We start from the raw sequence: 21468 nt of genomic DNA, 5'->3' as shown, positions 1-21468 counted from the left end.
ACACAGATCGAGCCAATCGATGATAAAAACGTCCTCCATTATAACATGTCCGGAAGTGCCCGCCACTTGCAAAACTGATGTCATCGACCCTTACGGTTCCCGCTAACCCTGACATTAAAAAGTTGTTGAATGTCGTTTTCCTTTCCTCTGTCTCCGGATTGGTTGGACGCCCCAACCATTCTTACATAAATTGCCCAAGGAACGGCTTCTTCTTTTTCCCGCTTAAACTCTCTGAACATGGTCAAATACGGAGGGGGTAAAAGCCAACAACTTTTCTTTCTCGGATGGCCCTTAGGGCCTTAGATAATAGCCGCAATATATTATCTTCCCTTTTTATATGTACGTATATAATCTATGGGTCATCTAATCATTCTTCGTAGACAGACGAGGGGGGGAAAAGGAAGAGCTAGTCTCTCTCTTCGCTTTATCCGCACATGGGGGCCGACCGGTCTTGGATGTTGCTCAGGGTGAAAAATTCTTTCGACATGCTTTCTTCAACATTTTCTTGACGTCACTGGTATTCCCCGGATGGAAAACAATTTGGCACCTTTATCTGGATTTGAACGCACACTCGAATGTTCTAAGACTGGCATGACTGTCCCGTTATCTTTCATGTTCGTTGAACCCATTATGGACTGCTCCACCAATTCATGACCAAATTGCGCAATTTTTTTTATGCGTGGTAACTGGTTTCTTAACCCTATAAGCGGCAATTAGAAATCACTAAATCCGATTTCCAGCTGGTGCTAACTAAGGGGTGGGGGGGAAAGTTTTCCATTGAGAAATTAGGCTCGTCAACGCTGGAATAAGAGGTTTTTTTGTATGGAGGCGAGATATCTCGTCATTGCCGCTTTAATGGTTAAAGTAACACATTTGAGAAGTTTCAAAAAATTGGTATAAATTTAGCATGTTTTCAAACTTGTTCTTCGCAAACAAATTTTTAAAAACACAATCATGCTCTCATTAGACCTTCCAATTTCCAAAAAAACGTTAATTTCCCAGAAAAATTGGTACGAAAATTGATTGAAATTATTCGTTTATTTACAAAGCGTTACGCGCAAAAATGCAACGTCAGTCACAAGTTTCCTCTCACGTCTGGTCAGCGTTTTGCTGACTTTTGCTGACAAGGGGGAGGAAGGGGTCAAAAATGGCTAAAAATTTGCTTACGTAATACTTGAACGGCCCCTAATCTGCGTCACAGTGCATCAAGACCAGGAAGCAAAAAAAGAGCGCGTTTTGCACAGCACACCAATTCCGTTTGCAGCTTCGTACATGAAAAACGCGTGTCTACTTTCTTCAGTATTACTGAAGTGCTGCGCCATTATCACGTACGTTACAACTGTTAGAACGGTTGCGGGCTGGAATAACACACTTCACAGGGCTGGCGTCCATACCTTTCATTTACTGTGACGCATATTTGCATGTGGTTTCTTCTTCTTCCCCAGGTTACATTTGCATGCATGTGGTGTTCTTTTTCCCCCCGATAAATTTCAACAGGAATGCTGTTTTTACGTTTGCGGAGCGGCCGTTTCGAAACGTGCTACCGCATTTGCGTTTCATGTTAAACCATGCATTATTCGATGACAATTGTTCGTATTTGTATGTACTATCACCTCTTGAAGTTTTTCCCATCTTTTCTGAATCACCCTGTATGTATATATATAATAAAAAATATCTTGTTATACAGTCCCCGTGTGCCCCGAAACCCAATTAGAAAGTTGTTGCCCTGTCTGTCCTGATGCCATCAAAAACATTTCCGCGTTTCTAAGTGCAATATTCACTGGCATAACCGAATTCGGAAAACGGGGGTAATTTGCAAGAGAAAAAAAAAACCTGCGTTAAAAGCGGGTGAAACGGTTTCTCCGCATTTTTAGAGCTGTTTCCCACCACTTTCCTCCATTTTTCGAATTCGAATATCTTGTTATATATACAGGTTTATCCCCGCCGCTACTGGAACTCGAACCCGGGTGCAGGGCGAGTGTTCTACCAACTAAACTATAGAAACAGATAGATAAGAGAATATTTCTTCCTTGAAGTATATGTATATACTAAATCAATGGCGTAGCGAGGGGGGGGGCCAGACCCCCCAAGTTCCCCCCCCCCGAAATGTGAGAAAATGACCGAAAAAAGGGAAAAAGACGGCCAAATCCATTGTTCTGTCACTTTGGTCCCCCCCCCCGAAATGAAAGTGGTCGCCCCCCCGAACGAAATTTCTGGCTACGCCCCTGTACTAAATGGTACCGTGCGATGGACCGTGACAGTAATTAGTTAAAGCTCGCAAATGATATCGAGGCCATCAGATGGCGACACATGTAGAGAATATATAATCGTCACTTGTTAATACTCTAGGGCAGTGATGGCCAACGGCCGGCCCGTGACAAGGTAAAAGTACCGTGAAAAATTAAATTTGTGATCATTCTTTGAACCATCGGGTTCCAACAGAAGATTTCTTGATTAACAAGCTGCTTCCAAACTTCTTATTTCTAGTGACGAAGTTAATTTAATAACTAACTAATTAATTCGATTAATAATGGAGCGGCTTATACAACGAAGTTGCACCACTGATGCGGCCCGCGACGCTATAGCTGACCATTATGTCGGCCCGCGAACAGAAAGAAGTTGGCCACCCCTGCTACAGGGAAAACTGGCTGAGAAATGAAAAATATCCCAAGGAAGGGTTATTCCACCTGTTTCTATAGCTTAGTTGGTAGTGCACTCGTCCAACATACGGGCGACCCGGGTGCATTTTTCTCACAAATTATCTGTAAAACCAGTGTTCGACATGTGAGGATCTCATTTTCAAAAGGGGACACATTCTCATTTTCGAAATTCATTTTTCAACAGTTTCTGAATCTTTAGGATAAGCTCCATCCTATTATGCAACGGGTATTATTCCAACGGAAATATTTTTGGCAGAAATTACAATCCCTTTTGGTACAACGAATTTGTACCGAAAGGGAACAAACATATCCACATCATCCATTCACTTCGGTATTTTTTGGTAGAACTTCTCGGTATGGGCCATAACCATGGGGACTTGTCCGCTTACGAGGAGTGGTCCGTTAATGAACATTAAAATTCATTGAATCCCGTCAACGTAATTCAAAAAAAAGTGTCCGTTAGTGGAGTTGCCCGCTAACGGGAGTGAGGGAGGTTCCACTGTAGAATGATCCTGTTTCTGATGTTGATGACGAGAGGGCGATAACGGCACCTCTCTGAGCTAGGTAAAACCCTTCCGGAATCAACGGGGGGACGTAGAAATTTCCAATTTTTAAGACTTGGACCGGCTCCAATTTTAATCAAAAGGTAACATTTCCACAAATTTTCTTACAAAACGGAACATTTCCAAAATTCAAATGCATATGAATGATCAAATTCCCTCTAATTTTGATCAAGAAACGTAGTATTTGAACATTCTTCTACCATTCCTATATGCTGCTACTTATTGGGATATTTTCTACTTTTGCAAAGCAAACGTGTTCCAGAGAGGAATACGTTTTTTACTTCTACGGTAAATTTAGCAAAAGTAGCAATGTTCCCTCTTTAGCCATCCAGTTGACTCCAGCCACTTTTTAGAGTGGGGGACGCCTTCTTGGACTCACCAATCCAGAATACTTGTGGTCCATCTGGTGTCCTGTCGTCTTGCAATATGTCTAACCCATTTCCATTTTAAAAGTTTAATTCTCTTTCTGATATCATATACCTTTGTGTGGCTTCTTATCCAAGTTATTTGTTTTCCGCCCCTCCTTGTGATGCCTAACATACATCTCCTTTGTATTGTCTGTAGCCTTTGTATGTGAGTGCCCATGTTTCAGCTCCATAACTCAGTGCTGGGAGCACACACTAGTTAAACACTTTTCTTTTCAGGCACAATGGCATGTGACTCTTCGGAATTACACAGGTTTTTTGCCAAAATTCCGATCCTGATCCTTCTGTTTATTTCATTAATGATTCCGTAGTCCCCCAGGTATACATAGCTTTCTACTTCTTCTATCTCTGTGTCGTTGAGCAAGATTGTCCTCTTCAACTCAAAGGGATTGAATATAACTTTAGTCTTTTGCAGATTCGTTTTTCAAGCCCACCTGAATACTTGCCTCCGCCAGTTCTTGTATCATTTCTTCTAATTCGTCTGGATTACTGTTGATAATAACAATGCCGTCGGCAAAACGCGAATGGTTGAGAAATTCTCCTCTTATTTCGATTCCTTTCTCGTCCCAGTTTTCGTAGACCATGTGCTAAAAACACTGACATAACGCAGCGGTTCTCAACCTTTTTTCACTGGCGGAGCCCCATCCAGAATGTAATTTCTATGGCGGAGGCTTGTTTGACTCAAAGAGCCCATTCTTGTCTCAGAACCTTGTAGGCCTGTTTTATTTATTTATCTACCAAATTTACTGATTTATATTATTTTCCTAGAGTCGTCGCGGAGCCCCTGGGGAAGTGCCCACGGAGCACCGGTTGAGAACCCCTGACATAACGCATGGAATATACACCAAGACGACAAGGGCTTATTAAGTAGGTGACAGCCAATCAAACGCAAGAGTAAATTCATTTCGTACGCCTTACATCATTGTATAAAATTCCAGTTTTACCCTGGAATCCGCGTATTTTCCCCTCTTAAAAATGCCGAAATAGTTGTTCTTCTTCTTCCTTTTACGCAAAATGCGTATATTGAGAGGTTGCTCAGGGCACAAACTCGATTTTCAAGTTCCAGCTGATCTTGAGAGATCTCTCTCTCTGTCTGGGCTTCTGACCATTTGCTACAAAAGAACAAAATAAAAAATGCCGTAATAAGAGGGTCAACGTCGAAACGGGGCCCCATTTCTTTTTGCTTTTCTTTCTCCTCCTTCCTGTTTCATTTTAGGCCTATCCACCATTTTGTTTTTTGCACCGGCTTCTTGTGCGTTTGAAGTTCATGTAACTGAAATAAAAAAATTTCAAGTTCGTAAAATACCGGGTCAGCAACTGGTTTGTATTATGGTTGTTGTTGAAGTTGTTATAAAGGTGGCCACAGCCCACAAGTAAAATATTTTTGTTTATTTATTTTTTCGGGTAAACAAATGACCATGTAAAGATGGAGTTGATTATATCATTCTTTTGCTACTGCTATTTTTATTCTCCATGATGAATGAAGGTTGCAGTCCAGTGACCGATTTCGTACAATGAACAATAGAAAATGGATCGCGTTAGTGTTTCTCAAACGAAGTTCCGCGGAACTGTGAGATTTCCCAAGCATACCCCCCCCACACACACACAAGGACGAGGCTGATTGGGTTCTAGCCCTGAGCCGCGGAACAATTCTCACCATTTTTTTGCTTTTTAACGCTATAAATTAGCTAAAAAAGGCCCGTGAAAAGTCTAATCGGAGGACTGGGGGGAGTGCAAAAGATTCCAGCCTAGGGGTCATGCTCTAGGACAGTGTTTCTTAACCTTTTTAAGCTCATGGCCCCCTATGGATCACATTTTTTTCTCGTAGCCCCCCTGTCCTATCCAGGGCCCCCTCTACCCTCATCCAAGAGTGAGATACTTTCTATTTTTTTATTATGAATAAGGAATTTTAATAAATCAAATAAATCTCTGGAATCCTGGCTAAGCACGGATTCAAATGGTGGATTATCATCTCTCCCAGGAGTCAAATTCTAAGTTAAAAAATGGTAAGTGTAAAATACGGGACGATCCAACGAACATGCACGATAAATCTGCCCTTCCAACACATCAACCGTTGCTCTGGCGGCCCTCCATACTTAGCTGGAAGTAGCAGCTTACGTATGAAAATCATAGTACCAGATCCCATATAGAGCGGTCCCCCTCCCTCCACTACAGACATGAAGACCCGGGTCATGCCCACATAGACCCAAGGGTTAAGATGCCCCTGGTTCTATGGACGGAGCTGATGAATTCTGAAAGTAGTAATATGTTTCAACTATGTTTCACTTTTAAAGCTTTTTCTCTTCACAGCTCTCTATGACTCCCTTCACCACCTGTCGTGGATCAACTTTCTTCTGATTTCCTCCTGTGGCCCCCTAGAATATCCCAGGACCACAAGGGGGCCATATGGCCCCAGGTTGAGAACCATTGCTCTAGGATGTGGGGGGGGGGGGCATGGCCTTTTTCCCCGGACAGTTTGACGGCAGATACTCACGACGTCATTTCCGCACAAGCGTAATTTGGAGACATTTACGCACAACCAAGAGCTTTTTCTTAAATTTCTTCTTTTTTTTCTTTCTATCCTACCCGTACTTTCTTTTATTCCCCCTTCCTCAACTCGATAAAAGTGAACACAATCGAATCCCGTTATAACGAACGCCAAGACACCGGAGAAATCACTTCGTTAAAACGAAATTTCGTTATAAAAGAATTCCACAGGTTACCTAGCATTGATCTTAAGTAAACTTATATCTGGGAGATTAGAAAAGTGTTCGTTAAAACGAGATTTTCGCTATAACGGTATTCGTTAAAACGAGATTTTCGCTATAACGGTATTCGTTAAAACGGGATTCGACTGTATATAAGGGCGGTATTAATATCGCAGTTTTTTAAATTTAACCTATTTAAACCCTCCCCCCAATTTTAGTCACAAATATGCATGAAAGATGATTTCAGTGGCAAAATTTCATGTTGAACGACCCCGCTCATAACTTCAGGGCAAGTGTCCCCAAACCCCCCATGAGCGGAAATACCTGCGTGGTTCTGTCAAAACACAGCTGCCCCCCCCCCCCCACATCTTGCGGCAAGGCTTCCCTAGGCTGAGATCTTTGACGAGCCTTCCTAGAGTAGATTTGTGTGGAAAAACAAAACAAAAAACGAGATGAGAATCGTTACTGGCCTGTAGACTGGAGCCCCTGTCAGCCCTACCCTTGGTGTAGAGGGGGGTGGGCATGTCCCCCAGTATGTAGTCAACTTTTGTGAGAAATACTGTGGTGATGGACAGCGGTGAAAAATACTGTCGCCGCTCGGTACAACGACCCCCTCCCCCCGCAAGGGCCGTCTTAAGAGCATCGGAGGCCCCCGGGCCAACTGATTTTTCTGAGGCCCTACCTGGTAAACTCTCGAAAATTTCAACCAGTTATAATTTTAGTGAGGCCCTTTTTCTCTTGAGGCCCCCGGGCTGTGCCCGGGTAGGCCCATGCGTTAGGGCCTCTAAGCTAAGATCTTTGGCGGGCTTTCAGGTAATACTTTTCACGGGCTCTATCTATTATATACTTATAGTGTGAAAAACAAAAACGATGAGAATAATCTAGGGCCCGGGCAAGGCCGTCTTAAGAGCATCATGGGCCCCCTGGCCAAGTGATTTTTCTGAGGCCCCACCTTAGAAATTCGCAAAAAATTTAAATACTAATCCTCATCTTTCTGAGACCCCTCTCCTCGTGAGGCCCCCGGGCTGTGCCCGGGTGGGCCCATGAGTTAAGACGGCGCTGCCCCCCCCCCCCCCGTTATAGCGACGATTCCACTACAATGATCGATTGGGTAAGTCTTTCATTGAAACTGACTCCTCCCAATGTCTCCAATAGCTTTGGACTAATTTGGGTCACTCTTTGGTCACTCCCTGATGTGATCCTTTGCCCTGTAGGTCACTCTTTTAGTTGCTCACTGACATAGCCACGCTTTTGATTACACGTTTACACATGCTCTAAGTCATTCTTTTGGTTATTCACATTCTCTCTAACGCACGCTCTAGTCCCCCCCTCTTTTTGTCATTCATGTCTTTCCTTTCACACTCTCTAGACCCACTCTTTTGTCATTCACATGCTTTCACACTCTCTAAGTCACTGTTTCGGTCATTCACGCTTTAGATCACTCTTTTGGCCATTCACATGATTGCACGCGCTGTAGGTCACTTTTGTTTTTCATTCGTATGCTTACACGCACTCTGGATCACTCTTTTGGTCATTCATATGCTTCCACGCTATCTAGGTCACTCTTACTGACTAGGTCCCTCGTTCTGTGGGTCCTTCATACGCTTACTCACGATCTAAGTCACCCTTTTACTCACTCACGGGCTTGCAAACTCTCTAAGTCACTTTTTCGGTTACTCGCTGACGCTAGCTGCCTAGGCAGAGGTGGATTTATGGAGAGTTATAAAAAATTTTGACGCTTCTCGCCCATTCTACTAATTTCCTTGGCCACTCATGCCTCAAATTTGCCGCCCCTCCGAACTTGACCCCCGGACTGTAGCCCGCTAAGCCCACTATGGATACGCCACTGTCTCTATCTTTCCGACAATGGAGGACTTGCAAAGTTAGAGATAAGTAAAGAAAAAAAGAACATGACTGTTTCTAGAATGGTCATAACTTATTCCCTTGTTCGAAAGATATTGTGTGACTGGATCACGTGAGCAAATCGCCATCAACAGCGAGACAAGAAGAGAAACAATAAAACATATCACGTTATGTATGTAATATAAAGGTCAGCGCCATTTGCAAGTCCCATCACGTTCTGGTGTTTTCCAAGCCGGTCGGGTCCTCAACCCATCGAGTTCCGTCCACCCTTTTCTTTGTTTCGTCGACGGTACGTGTAAAAGCATAGGCCGCCTATATAATGATGTATCCCTATCCTCTTTTTCATGCGCCTTTAGAAAAAACAATTACCCTTTCACAAAAGCCCGATCCGAGCCGTGAGAAGAAGCCGCTTTATTTTTTTTTGTTACTAAGCCTTGGGAAACGTTCCTCTCTGTGGGAACGTGGTTTCATCGACTGCTTATGGTCAGCGAAAGTGTGGTACCGTACACGAAAGCGGTCCAAAAATTTCATCATGCAAGTAAGTTATCTAGAAACTAGGCCTTCGACGATTTCAGTCATGTTAAATCTCGGATCCTAAGTGTTAGGTTGTGTTTGTAGGTCAGTTGTTTTTCTCAGTAACATGCCGTTATATCCGCGACCTGCTGTTTGGGAAAGATTTGGCCTTTATCTAAGATGTAACTTGAAAGATATATGCATTAATTAGTTCATGTTATGAAATTGCCTTATTGCGAGGGTGCTCAAACGTTGAGAGAGATAGAGCGTGGGACTCTTCGTTGGTTTGGAAACTTAAATCGCGGGCGACTCAAGTGGAGCAGCGCCGAAGGGTCACTTAAGTGATTTTTAAATGTACCGCGAAAACTCAAAATGATGTGGAACTGCACCGCGAGCAGCTTAAGTGCTCTAGAACTGCGCCGCAGTTCCTGTAAGTGATATGTAAATGTGCCTCGGGACGCTTGAGCCCATGGGCGGAGATACGGAAGGAAATGACACCCCCCCCCCAGCAAAAATGACGGACCCAACTGATCTAATGTATATGCATATATATGAATTCACATCATCATCATCATCGTCATGATTCCCCATTCTTTCCTGTCTATCTCCGCCAAGCTTTACGGGGTAGGAAATGTGTCGCGGATCACTCAATGGATCTGTAAATATTCCGCGTGACCCGCGGAATATTTGCAGGGGACCAATTGTACGACAATTCAGACCCAATGGGGACCCAACATACAGCTACCTTCAAGTGCCTAAGCCTAACCATCGATGGCCAACTAAATTTTTTAGCACACATGAAGGAGCAAAAGGCAAAGGCAATGAGGACCCTACAGCGGGACCGCAGTGGGACCTCGCGATCTCCCCGTTAAAAAGTCTCGCCGCAGAGAGCAACAGGCATATACACAACGTTACAATTATTCATTCATTACACTTCACTCACTATGAGTTGAGAAAAAACTCATAGTTTAAAAAATTGATTGCAGATGGCACAACTGCACATAACAAGGCATTACACAGAAGCAAACTTCACGGTAGGTTCACTATACATAGACACACATTCCGACATGTACCAATTCGTTCGGGAAAATGGGCGAGGAATATGGGCGAGGTGCATGTCTGGTTTAGTAGTAGTAGTGGGGCCTCAAACCAAAATACCGAAGGATCCTCTACAGACAAGTTGCGGTTAAGATAATAACATATGGAGCAGCCGTACCGGTTAGAACGCAGAACTATGACGGTTAGAACGCAGCGCATGCTGAATTCTGCGCAAAGAGGATTTCTCCTGTACATGATCTGGATGTTACCGCGCGACGTCTACCATGGCAATGTAGGTGTTGGCTGGTGCTACTCCGTTAGCCTTGCTCACGCAATTCGTTGCAAAATCGGCCAGACTCCAGGGCCGTCTTAAGAGCACCATGGGCCCCCGGGGCCAAGTGGTTTTTCTGAGGCCCTACCGGGTAAATTACAGAAAATTTCAACCAAATCTTATTTTGTGAGGCCCATCTTCTCTTGAGGCCGTGCCCGGGTAGGCCCATGCGTTAAGACGGCACTGCCAGACTCACCAGGCTGGGAAGAAACATCACGTCTGCAGGAATGCATCTTGACTTAACCAATTATGAGACAAATGTGATAGGATGGACCCAATACCCTACCAGTAAGCCCATCGATGCCCAGATAGCTAATGATGAGCAAACTTGTGGACTGCAAAGGCAAAGCAATTTACACAAACGTCTCCCAAACAGCGGACGGCGCAGCAGCAGCAGCCCAGATATGGCTGATTGATGGAATCACTACCAGTCAATGGGCCACGAGGCTGCAGGATGGTTGCAGTGTCTTCTAAGCAAAACAGAGGACAGAGTAAGGATCTAACACGGACAGCAGAGTTAGCCTGGCGAAGCGGTAAGAGACCCGCTCACACGACACCAACAATGCCAGACAGATCCGCAACCGCCTGACCACCAACAGAAATGTCAGCCTGCACTGGGTGCGACGTCATTCAGGGCATCGAGAAACTGCACAGGAGAAGGACGTGCCAGGCCACCAGACGACTAGACCTCAGCAGCCTACGAGAACATCCAGCAGACTGGCAGCACAGGCGGCACATAGAACAACAAGGGAGCGACCACCTCACGTCCCCAGATCCCCCCCCCCCCCGGGACAAACTGTGACTTTGAATGATGTGCGTAAAAACCGTCGGTTTACATAGCTGCGTCCTATCTTTATGTACATATATCATGTGCAAATTTTCTTTGTTTTGTAAATGTATTTATCATATACAATAAAAGAACCCACATTAGCTCCCCTCGAAAGGGTTTCGGCCGTAAATTGCCCCCAGACGATTTGCCGGGGCTATTGTCAGCGAATTGAACTGAATTTAATTGGGTCATTTGCAGGGCCGTCATTTCAACTTTTTCCAGGGGGCAAAGTACATGTACTCAATGTATTTATAATTATATATATATATATATATATACTATTTTTAGTGTATTTTCAAAAGCTATAGGGGGTGGTTGCCCCCCCCCCCGACCCTCCAAATGACTGGCCTGGTCACTTGAGTGATCGGGATATGTGCGAGTTATTGAAATAATCTGGATATGAGCTGGGTGGGCTGACAAGGCTCCAGCCCTGGGGCCCGGGATGATTTTGCCAGTTAAATGCGGTCTTTCCAGCGTGATCCAACCTTTCGGGGTGAAAGGCTTACATCCCACTAGGGACAGAGCCTGGGCTTCGACTGGTCTTAAAGTTAAATGCGGTGAAACTGCGCAGTGGGTCACTTATTCAATTTAAGATCTCTTTAGGGCATGCGCCCCCTCCCTACATCCTGGACCAGGTGCCAGTAGGTTGAGACATTTGGCGGGCCCTGAGACCAGTCTTTCCACGAGCCCTTCTATAGGGAATTTATAGCGCGAGAAAACGAAAAATGATGAGAATCATCCCACCTGTTAGACCCACCCTTCTGGGGGTCATCTACGGGCTTGAATTATGATCTGGAATTGCACCGCGAGGATCACTGAAATGATCTATGAAATGGTGTGGGTCCTCAAGTAATCTGTAACTGTGCCGCGGATCACTCAAGCGATCTGTGAAATACTGCTGGCCCCCCATGGCCCCCACATCCTGAAGCATCGCCCCTAGGCGTGGATCTTTTATGGGCCAAGGACCAGACTTTATGATGAATTTATAGCGTGGAAAAAAACAAAAAAAAAATCATGAAAATCATTCCGGGCCCCAGGGCTGGAGCCTTGTCAGCCCACCCCTTGTGGGAGCCATGGCTGACCCCCCTGAAGTGATATGGAGCATCGCTCAAGTGGTCTGTGAGACGCTGTGGGTCCTTTTTTAAGGCCGTATTCACCGTCATGGCTTAAACTAGTCACAACTTTTTGATAAGAGATCGACATGGATTGGTTAAATCCAGGTTTTTAACCAATCGATGTTGATCTCTCTTATCCAAAAAATTGTGGCTACAGTTTAAACCTCTGAAGTCCAGACAACACCCCGGCTCTGTCCCTTGAGGGATAAGTTTAAACCCCGTCGGTGAATACGGCCCTTACTTATATTGGTAATGTGTCGCTTGATTCACTTTTTAAAAATAGGTATCAGTCAGCCACATCAGATGGCTCTGAGGGAAACATTTGGCCTGCGGGCCGTGGAGTAAGCATTGCATGCTCTATTCACGGAGTTACGACAAAATCCACAATTGAAATATGTTTTCTACGTGATTGTTTGCAGCGCCATCTAATACACAATAAAACAAACTCCAAAAATTAAATTCAAATTTGATTCCAAAATTAGTATATCATTCTCAATATCATATAAAATGATGAAAAAAAATGTAATTTTTTTAAAATTTGTTACTAAATATGAGATTTAATGTAAATTTATTGTTATTAAAAGTAAATTGAACTATATTAATAATTTTATTTAGTTTAAGTGGAAGTGAATAGTTATAGTGACGGACTCGCGATGCGAGCCGATCTCCCCGTTAAAAAGTCTCGCCACAGAGAGCAACAGTCCTACAACGATAAATCATTCAATCATAACACTTCACTCATAGTTAGAGAAACTGATGGCAGCACTACACATAACAAGCATTACAGAGAAACAAAAAAAACTTCACGTCAGGTTTCACTACACGCACATTCCCGCATGTACCGATTCGATGGGGGTTCCGCGTAGGGGGGGGGGGGGTGCATGTGTGGTGTAGCAGTAGTAGGTAGGGCCTCCAAAAAATGGCTCGTGGGGGATCCATGATGTTCTTAAGTCAGCCACCTCGTTGGGTGGGCAATTTGCCTGTTGTGGCGTTGTATTTGTATTTGAATCCCGTCTGCTTATAAGGTGTGATGGTTCCATGTGGAATTATCAGGGGCGTAGCCGGAAATTACGTTCGGGAGGGGAAACCAAAGTGACAGAACAATGCATTGTTCAATGCAAATCCCTTGTTTCGGTCATTTTCTCACATTCCGAGGGGGGGGGGGGGGAGGACCAGACCCGACCCCCAAGCCGGGTCTTCCAGACCCGAGAATTCATGTTTTGGGATTTTCAAAATGTTTTTGCATTTCTGATACTCGAAAAATGCATTAAAAACAAAAATGCCAGCAAATCTTTATTTTTTCAAATTTATTTTTGTCAAGAAATAATTCACTTCATTCAATTTTTTTCAACCAAGATGATGGAGGGTATATTCATCCCCACGTACAATTTTTTCCATCATTTTATTATCAAATTTTATGTAATAAATCATACTTTTCCCGGAGGCACTTTCTCCTGAAAGCCATCTTAAACCTCCCCCACCCCCGAAATTTCAACAGTGCTGCCCTCTGACGAAAGCCCACGAAGTTCATATTCACTATATCTCTAACTCAAAACTTACACAATCCTTTAAGTCAGAGCTTACATTTTTGAGGTCAAAACAAAACTATACAGTGAGAAAAAGCAGCCCCCACATTTGCGGCATCAGGGTCTGAAAGGATTAACGAACTTTGTTGCAGCTGGTGATGGGGGTTCTAAATCTTTTTCATCCGTGACCCAAAAACAGCAACAAGATCAGCTCCGTGACCCATGGGACTGTTTGTTTTACGGAATTAGTGAAACAAGTAACGCAATATGTGCATTTATAACAGGACTGCAAGAGGATTTGTACGACCAGGTACGAGTCATCTAAAAAAGGGCTCTGTTAATCAAGTTTGGGTGGTGACGCATAGCTTAGGAATCCCTGGCTGTGAGTAAATTTGTACGACACATGTTGGAAGGCCCTGCGAATCAAGCGTTGGTCGCGACCCATAGCTCAGAAATCCCCGAGTAAATGTTTACAACCCATCTCAGTGCGAATCAAGTTTGGGTCGTGACTCATAGCTTAAGAATTCCTGTCGTTAAGTTGATTTGTACGACCCATGCATTGGAGGCCCCTGCAACCCAAGTCTAAGTCACGACCAATAGATTGGGAGCCCCTGGTTTACACTTCGAACCTGTCAAACTATAAAAACGACTAAAAACCATCAGGGCCGGTTCTGGACATTTTTCAAGTGTAAGTGAAGGATGTTTTGGTGATAAAAAAAATCCTCCCCCCGCCAGGGCCGTCTTAAGAGCATCATGGGGCCCCCGGGCCAATTGGTTCTTCTGAGGCCCTATCTGGAAAATTATCGGAAATTTCAGTTAGTTCTCATGTTTGTGAGGCGCCCGGGTGGGGCCCATGCGTTAAGACGGCACTGCCCCTTCCTTCAGTTAGCGCCCTAAAAAATCGGCCCCTTTCAGTTGACGCCTTCTTTCGGCCGCGTAGATTTTGATTCAGAATTTCTGAATAAAAGTCATCTGAATAAGAATCACTTAAAAGTATCGAATGAACCATAAGGAACAAATCGTTAATCAGTTGAAATGGCCTCGATTGGATCCACACTCACATACTGAGAGACTTTGAGAGGCTCTCAAACAAGCAGCAAGGACATGCAAAAAAAGCCCCATTATTTATATAGACAATATAAAACAAGCATGGAAAATTCAATAAAAGAAAGGATTTTGTCAAAATCATGCAGCGTGTTAAAGACAGAGAAAGAGATGGGGGAAAAAACACGCGTTGTGTGTGTGTGTTGGTGGCGTCTTCCTGAATTAGCTCAGACATTGTGTTGAAGGAGCGCTGAGGTTACTTCTCAGGTGAGTTACCAAACACAATGGACTAGCTGCCATCGGGGTCACTCAATCGTCGTCGACTTGCTGCTGTTGTCGTTATATGTTGCGGTACATTAAGAGACAAAGAAAAGAAATACCAAACAGAACAAAGGGAAAGGAAGGTCGAAGGACGAGCAAATCTCCAAGGGCGCCGATCATTCAAAAAAAAAAGGCATCCTTTCAAGGAAAGAATGATAACCCGTAGTCTCACACTGGTGGAAGGAATATCCCAGTTGAAAGCCATCTGGTAACCGACCTTTGAACCAGAAGAGTTCTGCCAGATTCTTAAGTTTTTCTCCCTGGATATCGCCAAAACAGCCGAACTAGAAGAGATCTTGGCAAAGGGGCGTTCTCGCGTGGTTTCAAACTCCTGGGTCAAGTGATTTTTCTGAGGCCCTAATTGTCTAGTTCTCAAAAATTTCAACCAACTCACATTTTTGCAAGGCCCCCAGGCAGTGCCCGAGTGAACCCACGGGTTAAGACGACACTGATGGGTCTCCGGGCAAACTGCTTTTCCCGAGGCCCCTACCTGACTAGGAATGACTCCTTGCCTATTTACATGCTAAATCTCAAAAATCTCAGCGAAATATCATTATAACGAGCCTCTTCTCCGGGCACGGCCCATGCGTTAAGATGGCACTGCGTACAATCAGAGATAGGAGGAGGAGTAAGATTATTTACGGAATAGGGAGCTAAGCCCGCTATATGCCCAGGGTGGCTAATTTGGAAGGGAGACAAATTCCAAAAATGAAATCACATTCTCAGTATGGGAGTGTGACCAAAACTATGTGTAGTAAGCGCGGGAAAGATCAACAATAAGCGACCTCGGGAGTCAGTAACCAGGTCAGAAAATGTACACCTGTACACCAAAAGAGTGACTTAGAGAGTGCGCAAGCAAAGGAGTGTGACCGAAAGAGTGACTTGGGTAATGTGCAAGCATGTGAGTGATCAAATCAATGTGTAAGCATGTGAGTGATCAAATCAATGTGTAAGCATGGGAGAAGACCAAAAAAAGTGATCTAAAGAGTGAGGAACCAGGTAGGTGAGCAACCAAAGGAGTGATTTGAAGGGTATGTAATATCGGATTGTGACCAAAAGAGTGACACAGAGAGTGTGTGGTCATGGAAGTATGATCAAAAGAGTGACTCTATGAGTGTTCAAGCATCAGAGTGATACTCTATGAGTGTGCGAGCATCGGAGTGATCTGTAGAATGTGTATGAGTATGAGAGTGACCGAAGAAAGTGTGTAAGCATGATATATAGGCCAAAAGAGGAATGAGAAAGGCCAAAAACCCAGAGAGTGTGTGTGTGCATAGGAGTTAGCGAGAGAGCGTGTAAGCATGGGAGTAAACCAGAGAGTGCCTAATCATGGGGAGTGCCTAACCTTGTGCCTAACCATAGTGTGTAAGCATGAGAGGAAACCAGAGAATGTGTAAGCATGGGAGTAAGCCAGAGAGTGCGTAATCACGGGGAGTAAGCCACAGTGTGTAAGCATGAGAGTAAGCATGGGAGTAAACCACAGAGTGCGTAATCATGGAGAGTAAACCATAGTGTGTGAGCATGAGAATAAACCAGAGAGTGTGTAAGCACGAGAGTAAACCAGAGAGTGTGTAAGCATGAGAGTAAACCATAGTGTGTAAGCATGAGAGTAAACCAGAGAGTGTGTAAGCATGGGAGTAAGCGAGAGAGCGTGTAAGCATGAGAGTAAACCAGAGAGTGTGTAAACATGGGTGCGACCAAAAGAATGAATTAGCGAGTGAGTGACTGAGGAGAGAGACTGAGTGGCTGTAACCCAAGTTAGAAAATTTGGGGAATGAGTGGCTAAAAAATTTAGACTAGATTGGGAGAAAAGTGGTTGAATTTGTACAGCCCTCAGGCGACAGAACCAGGATTCCGCCTCTGCGTACAACCATCATATCGAAATCGGTTTTAAGCTTACGATGAAATGGTTATGTCGTGACAATGCACCAAAATACTGGTGAAGCGTATCCTTTGTCGGTGATGACGGACTTTCGAGTGGCATCATTTTGATCTGATATCAACTGCACAGACCATGTTTTCAGTTTACTTAATAGGTTGTAATTTCATTCTCAACGAAAGTGAGCGTGCATGCAAAACGGACTCTGCCGCCCACGCTTGCTGACCTTACCTATCGGGAAGTTGTAGAATATTGGCATCGCTTCAAATTGGCCCACCCGAATGGTGAAATGATTTTGTTTCTTGGCTTTCAGTGGGTGGTTCAAATGCGTTTTCAAGAATGGGATGAAAGCTTTCACACTTAACCCACTCGTTGACTCGTGTTCTTTTTTTTAAAAGCATCATTTTAATGTTCGAACGTGAGAAACGGCTCTAGTTACCGTTTCATTCTTTCTAATTATTCATCCTCTGCACAGCCGTACGAGGCTTCTGTACGTCTGGCCACGCGTAAGAGTATTACTAGACGCGCATGCGTACGACGAGGCTTGTGTGCCCTTGGTAAGGGGTACGACAGATGTCTCCAACCCTTTTCTCTAGGGAGCACTGCCTGTACCCATCATCAAAAGAGGGCCACCCTCATGGCAAGTTTGATAGACGAATGAATGATGACTGAAATCAAGATGATTTCAATCCTTGAATGCAATTTGTACAAGGTGTTCAAGTGAAAAGTTAATCAAGTGCTCGCGATCGCGAAATCAGGTACAAACTTTGAGCACTCTTGGTGCTTCCGAAAGCACGTACTCTGCTCTCGTATAGTGTGCAGTACTACGCTCATACAGTACAACGAGATTTGTTTACTCCTTGTAAAGCGTACAAAACATGTGTACTCCTTGTAATGAGTAAGAGACGTGTGCTCCTTGTAATGAGTAAGAGACGTGTGCTCCTTGTAATGAGTAAGAGACGTGTACTCCGTGTAATCCATGCGAAGCATGTTTAAAGAGTACGAGGCGTATGTACTCCTTCTGAAACGTGTGCGAGGCATGTGCACTCCTTGTAATGCGTACGAGACATGTGTACTCCTTTTAATCAGTACGAAGCATGTGTACTCCTTGTAAAGCGTGCGATGCATATGTGCTCCTTGTATTTCGTAAGAAACATGTGTACTCCTTGTAAAGCGTGCGAGGCATGTGTGCTCCTTGTAATTCGTAAGAAACATGTGTACTCCTTGTAATTCGTAAGAAACATGTGTACTCCTTGTAAAGCGTACGAGGCATGTGTACTCCATGCAAATCGAACAAGGCATGTGCACTCCTTGTAATGCGTACGAGATATATGTACTCCATGTAAAGCGTACGCAAAGCACGTATACTCCTCGTAGAGTGTGCGAGACATGTGTATTCCCTGGTAAGGAATTCAGAAAGGACGAATCACGGTAATGAAAGGGACATCACCGCGTGAGAAATTTTATCGTAAATCCTCCTCTGGCTGATTCTTAAAGACGGACCTGTTTATCTAAACTGATGTTTCCTTCAGTCGGGACTCGGTCACGTTTTGAGCGAGAAGTCACGAAGTACATTCCGGATGGTCATTGCTGATGGTCTTGAACTGAGACCTCGACTTATGAATGTCCGTTCCAACTGTTAATATTTTAGTGAACGTTAGAGAAAGTTTTATTGATAGGATCGTACCTTTTTTGTGCCTTTTCAGTTTCCGAAGTCGTCCACTGCGAATCCTGTGATGAGATCGTACAACAGCGATCACCGCACGCCACTGGCATGGCGCCACCGGGACACCACTCTGCACGTTTCACCGACGAGGGGCGGCAGCCAGATCCCGTCTCAGCACCATCATCACCACCACCAACACCACCACCGTCGACCCCCGACGCCGTCCGAGACGACGACGACCTCCGGCGACGAGCGCGAGGAGGTTCCGATGGTCAGGCACGGGACGCCGTACCACCACCACCATCACCATAACCATCATAACCACAACCACCATAATCAACAGAGGGGGCGGCCCGGAAGCCGGTCCAGAAATTCGTCGTCGCACCAACAAGCCAGGGACGAGCATTCCCAGTTTTCCGGTGCCGAAGGTGGACCATACAGGAATGGTGGGACACTGAGGTAAGAGGACATACACACACACACTGTCAATAAGACGATGCATCTAACACAGCGTATCTCAAACTTTTTTAGCCAATGGCCCTTCGGACCATATTTCCTTCTCGTGGCCCTTCTGTCTCACCCAGGGCCCCTACCCTCATCCAGGAGTGAGACTCTCTACTTACTGAATTGAATTTAGCAAAACAAAATTTATATAATAAGCAAAAATTTCATAAATAAGATAGATTTCTGGGACCCTGTTAAGGCATGAATCCAGAAGAGAAGGGGAGATTTCCCCCCCCCCATAGGTGCCGCTTTCTGTTTGTGGGAGTTTCATGCATGACCGTCTCACCATTATGGGTTCCCGGGCAAAGTGATTTTCTGCGGGTCTCATACTTAGTTGGATTGATACTTACTCAGCTTACTTGTTTACATACTTATACCCGAAAGTCATCGAGCCAAATCTCATCACTTACGCCCCCCCCCCCATTGGACATCAGGCCCCCAGGGCTATGGCCCCCACTATGGTGGGGCTGACAGGACTCCAGCCCTAGGAGCAGGGACGATTCTAATTTTTTTTTCACCCTGAAAATTCACTGAAGAGGGGGGCCCGTAAAAATTTATGTTCGTGGGCGCGCCATAGGTCCTAGGGTGCTGCACTCGAGTGGTGCAGTGGTAAGATGATCGTCTTCCACTGTCAAGGTTCATGAGAGGCAGACGATCCCGACTCCGACTTCCAATGAGGACGAGGCGAAGAAGGAGGAAGGCAGGAAGTCATGAATTAGTCTTTAATTAAATAAGGGCGAAAGCTGTTCCTTGTAGGCAAAGGTCGCGAGGCAGCTCCCTTGAAACCATGCCGGATGAGCGGCTGGACTTTGAGGGATGGGGGGGGGGACACACACTCATACTTCCGGCACAACTCAATCGGTAGTAAATTGCCTATGGCGATACACCGGAGTTGTGCTCGGTTTGAATGAATGAGTGAATGTCAAGGTTCATGGATTTGAATCCGGGAAAAGAACAACGGAAACAAGTTCCTTACCTACCGAGCCTGGGGTGACCACCGATAGATGACGCCTTCATTTCCTACCCAAATTCACTGGTTGAAAATTGCTGCATGTCGGTATGACCGGAGTTGGTGTGTGGTGAAGTACCCTGGGGAGGGCCCTTTCCCAGAATTGGGGGGGAGAGCAGGCCCACATGGAGACATGGGTTGAGATAGCCCCCTGGTTCCACGGACAGTTCTGGAAGAAAAAAGTAGTCACATATTTTCTCAAACATAGGTCACGTGAAAAACTTTATTTTTCTTTCTCTCTCTATTCACAGCTCTCTGCGCCCCCCCCCCTATTTTTCCACTCTTCCTGTTTCTCTGATTTTCCCCCATGCCCCCCCCCCTCCTACATTATCAGAGGACCTCGGGGAGCCATATGGGCTAAGGTTGAGAACCGCTGCTCTAACTTATTATGGTGTCCTGTGCTTTCCCCCTCCAGATTTCATAATTTGTTTTCTCATTTACCATCTAGGTCTACCAGAAGCGTGCCAGCGCTGGCCCTGGCCACTTGGGACGGCGAGCCCTGCCCAGTCCACGGACACGGAGTGCCATTCTACCACCAACCGCCGATGCCGTACGCGCCGGGCTCGCTCAGGCGGGGCGGGTCCCTGTTCGATATGAGGAGCCCGTTCTTCCCGCACAGCGGGCTCATGCCGCCGCCCCACCCGGCGCTGCTGATGGGCCCGCCGCCTCCGCCGCCGCTCATGGACAAGAAGTCCTTCCACGGCTCCATGCAGATGTTGACCGCGCCAAACGGGGCCTTCCCGCCACACTTCCTGCCGCCGATGATGAGGCCGAGGCCGTTCGTTTTCCCGGCCGGGGTCGAACCCTTGCCCGTACGGGACCCGTTCAAGAAGAGGACGCCGCCGCCTTCCGGATACGCCGGATCTAACATAGAGGATCCTTACAGCGTCGACCAGGTGTGTTGCAAGGGACATCTCATAGTGCTTTGGATCATCCTGGCCGTCGTCACGATCGGTGTCATATTAGGGATCGTGCTCGGGGTCACCATCGCTTAGGATCCGGAAAACAAACCGTGACTCAAAATGCTCAAAGTTGTGACTTTTCACTTTTTGACGGATTCGAACTCACTGCCTTTGTTAGGAGGCGGTTTATGATGTGCCTAATCAATGGATGTTTCTTTGTGTATTTTCACATACGTGCCTAAAAGAACATTCTACAGTATAAAACAAATTTCTTTCTATTATATTCATGTACAATAATTAATAAAAAAAAATTAAATAACAGTTGTGGACATTGGAATTACTTCTCTCAGTCATTAGCCTAGATCAGGGGTTCCTAACCCATGGGTCGTGACCCAAACTTGGGACGCAGGGGATTCTGAGATGGGTCGTGCAGATCCTAATACAATCCGGTAGTGCATTCATTTTTTGTGCCGCTGGTTTCAGGGACATCTTGACGATTTCAGCGACCTGGGTTGGGACCCAGAACCATTTAGGGCTTTCCTCCTTGAGCCATGATTTGAGGGGTTCACAAC

General features: G+C 45.3%; 1 protein-coding gene across 1 annotated transcript in view; it reads left to right on the top strand.

Moving 5' to 3' along the window:
• Window positions 1–21217, top strand: part of LOC149077993 (uncharacterized) — a 52272-nt gene extending 31055 nt beyond the window's left edge. The window contains exons 2-3 of the mRNA XM_089241551.1: window positions 18522–18940; window positions 20443–21217. Coding sequence (XP_089097677.1) covers window positions 18552–18940; window positions 20443–20989 — 936 coding nt within the window. The 5' untranslated portion in view covers window positions 18522–18551 and the 3' untranslated portion in view covers window positions 20990–21217. The remainder of the gene's footprint in view (window positions 1–18521; window positions 18941–20442) is intronic.
• Window positions 21218–21468: the final 251 nt, after the last annotated feature.

Source organism: Pholcus phalangioides, unplaced genomic scaffold (assembly GCF_987345545.1).
Source record: "Pholcus phalangioides strain wild (caught in Gottingen) unplaced genomic scaffold, Ppha-v1.0 ptg000014l_1, whole genome shotgun sequence".
NCBI classification, from domain to species: Eukaryota; Metazoa; Arthropoda; class Arachnida; order Araneae; family Pholcidae; genus Pholcus; species Pholcus phalangioides.
This window is presented reverse-complemented; position numbering and strand designations above follow the sequence as displayed.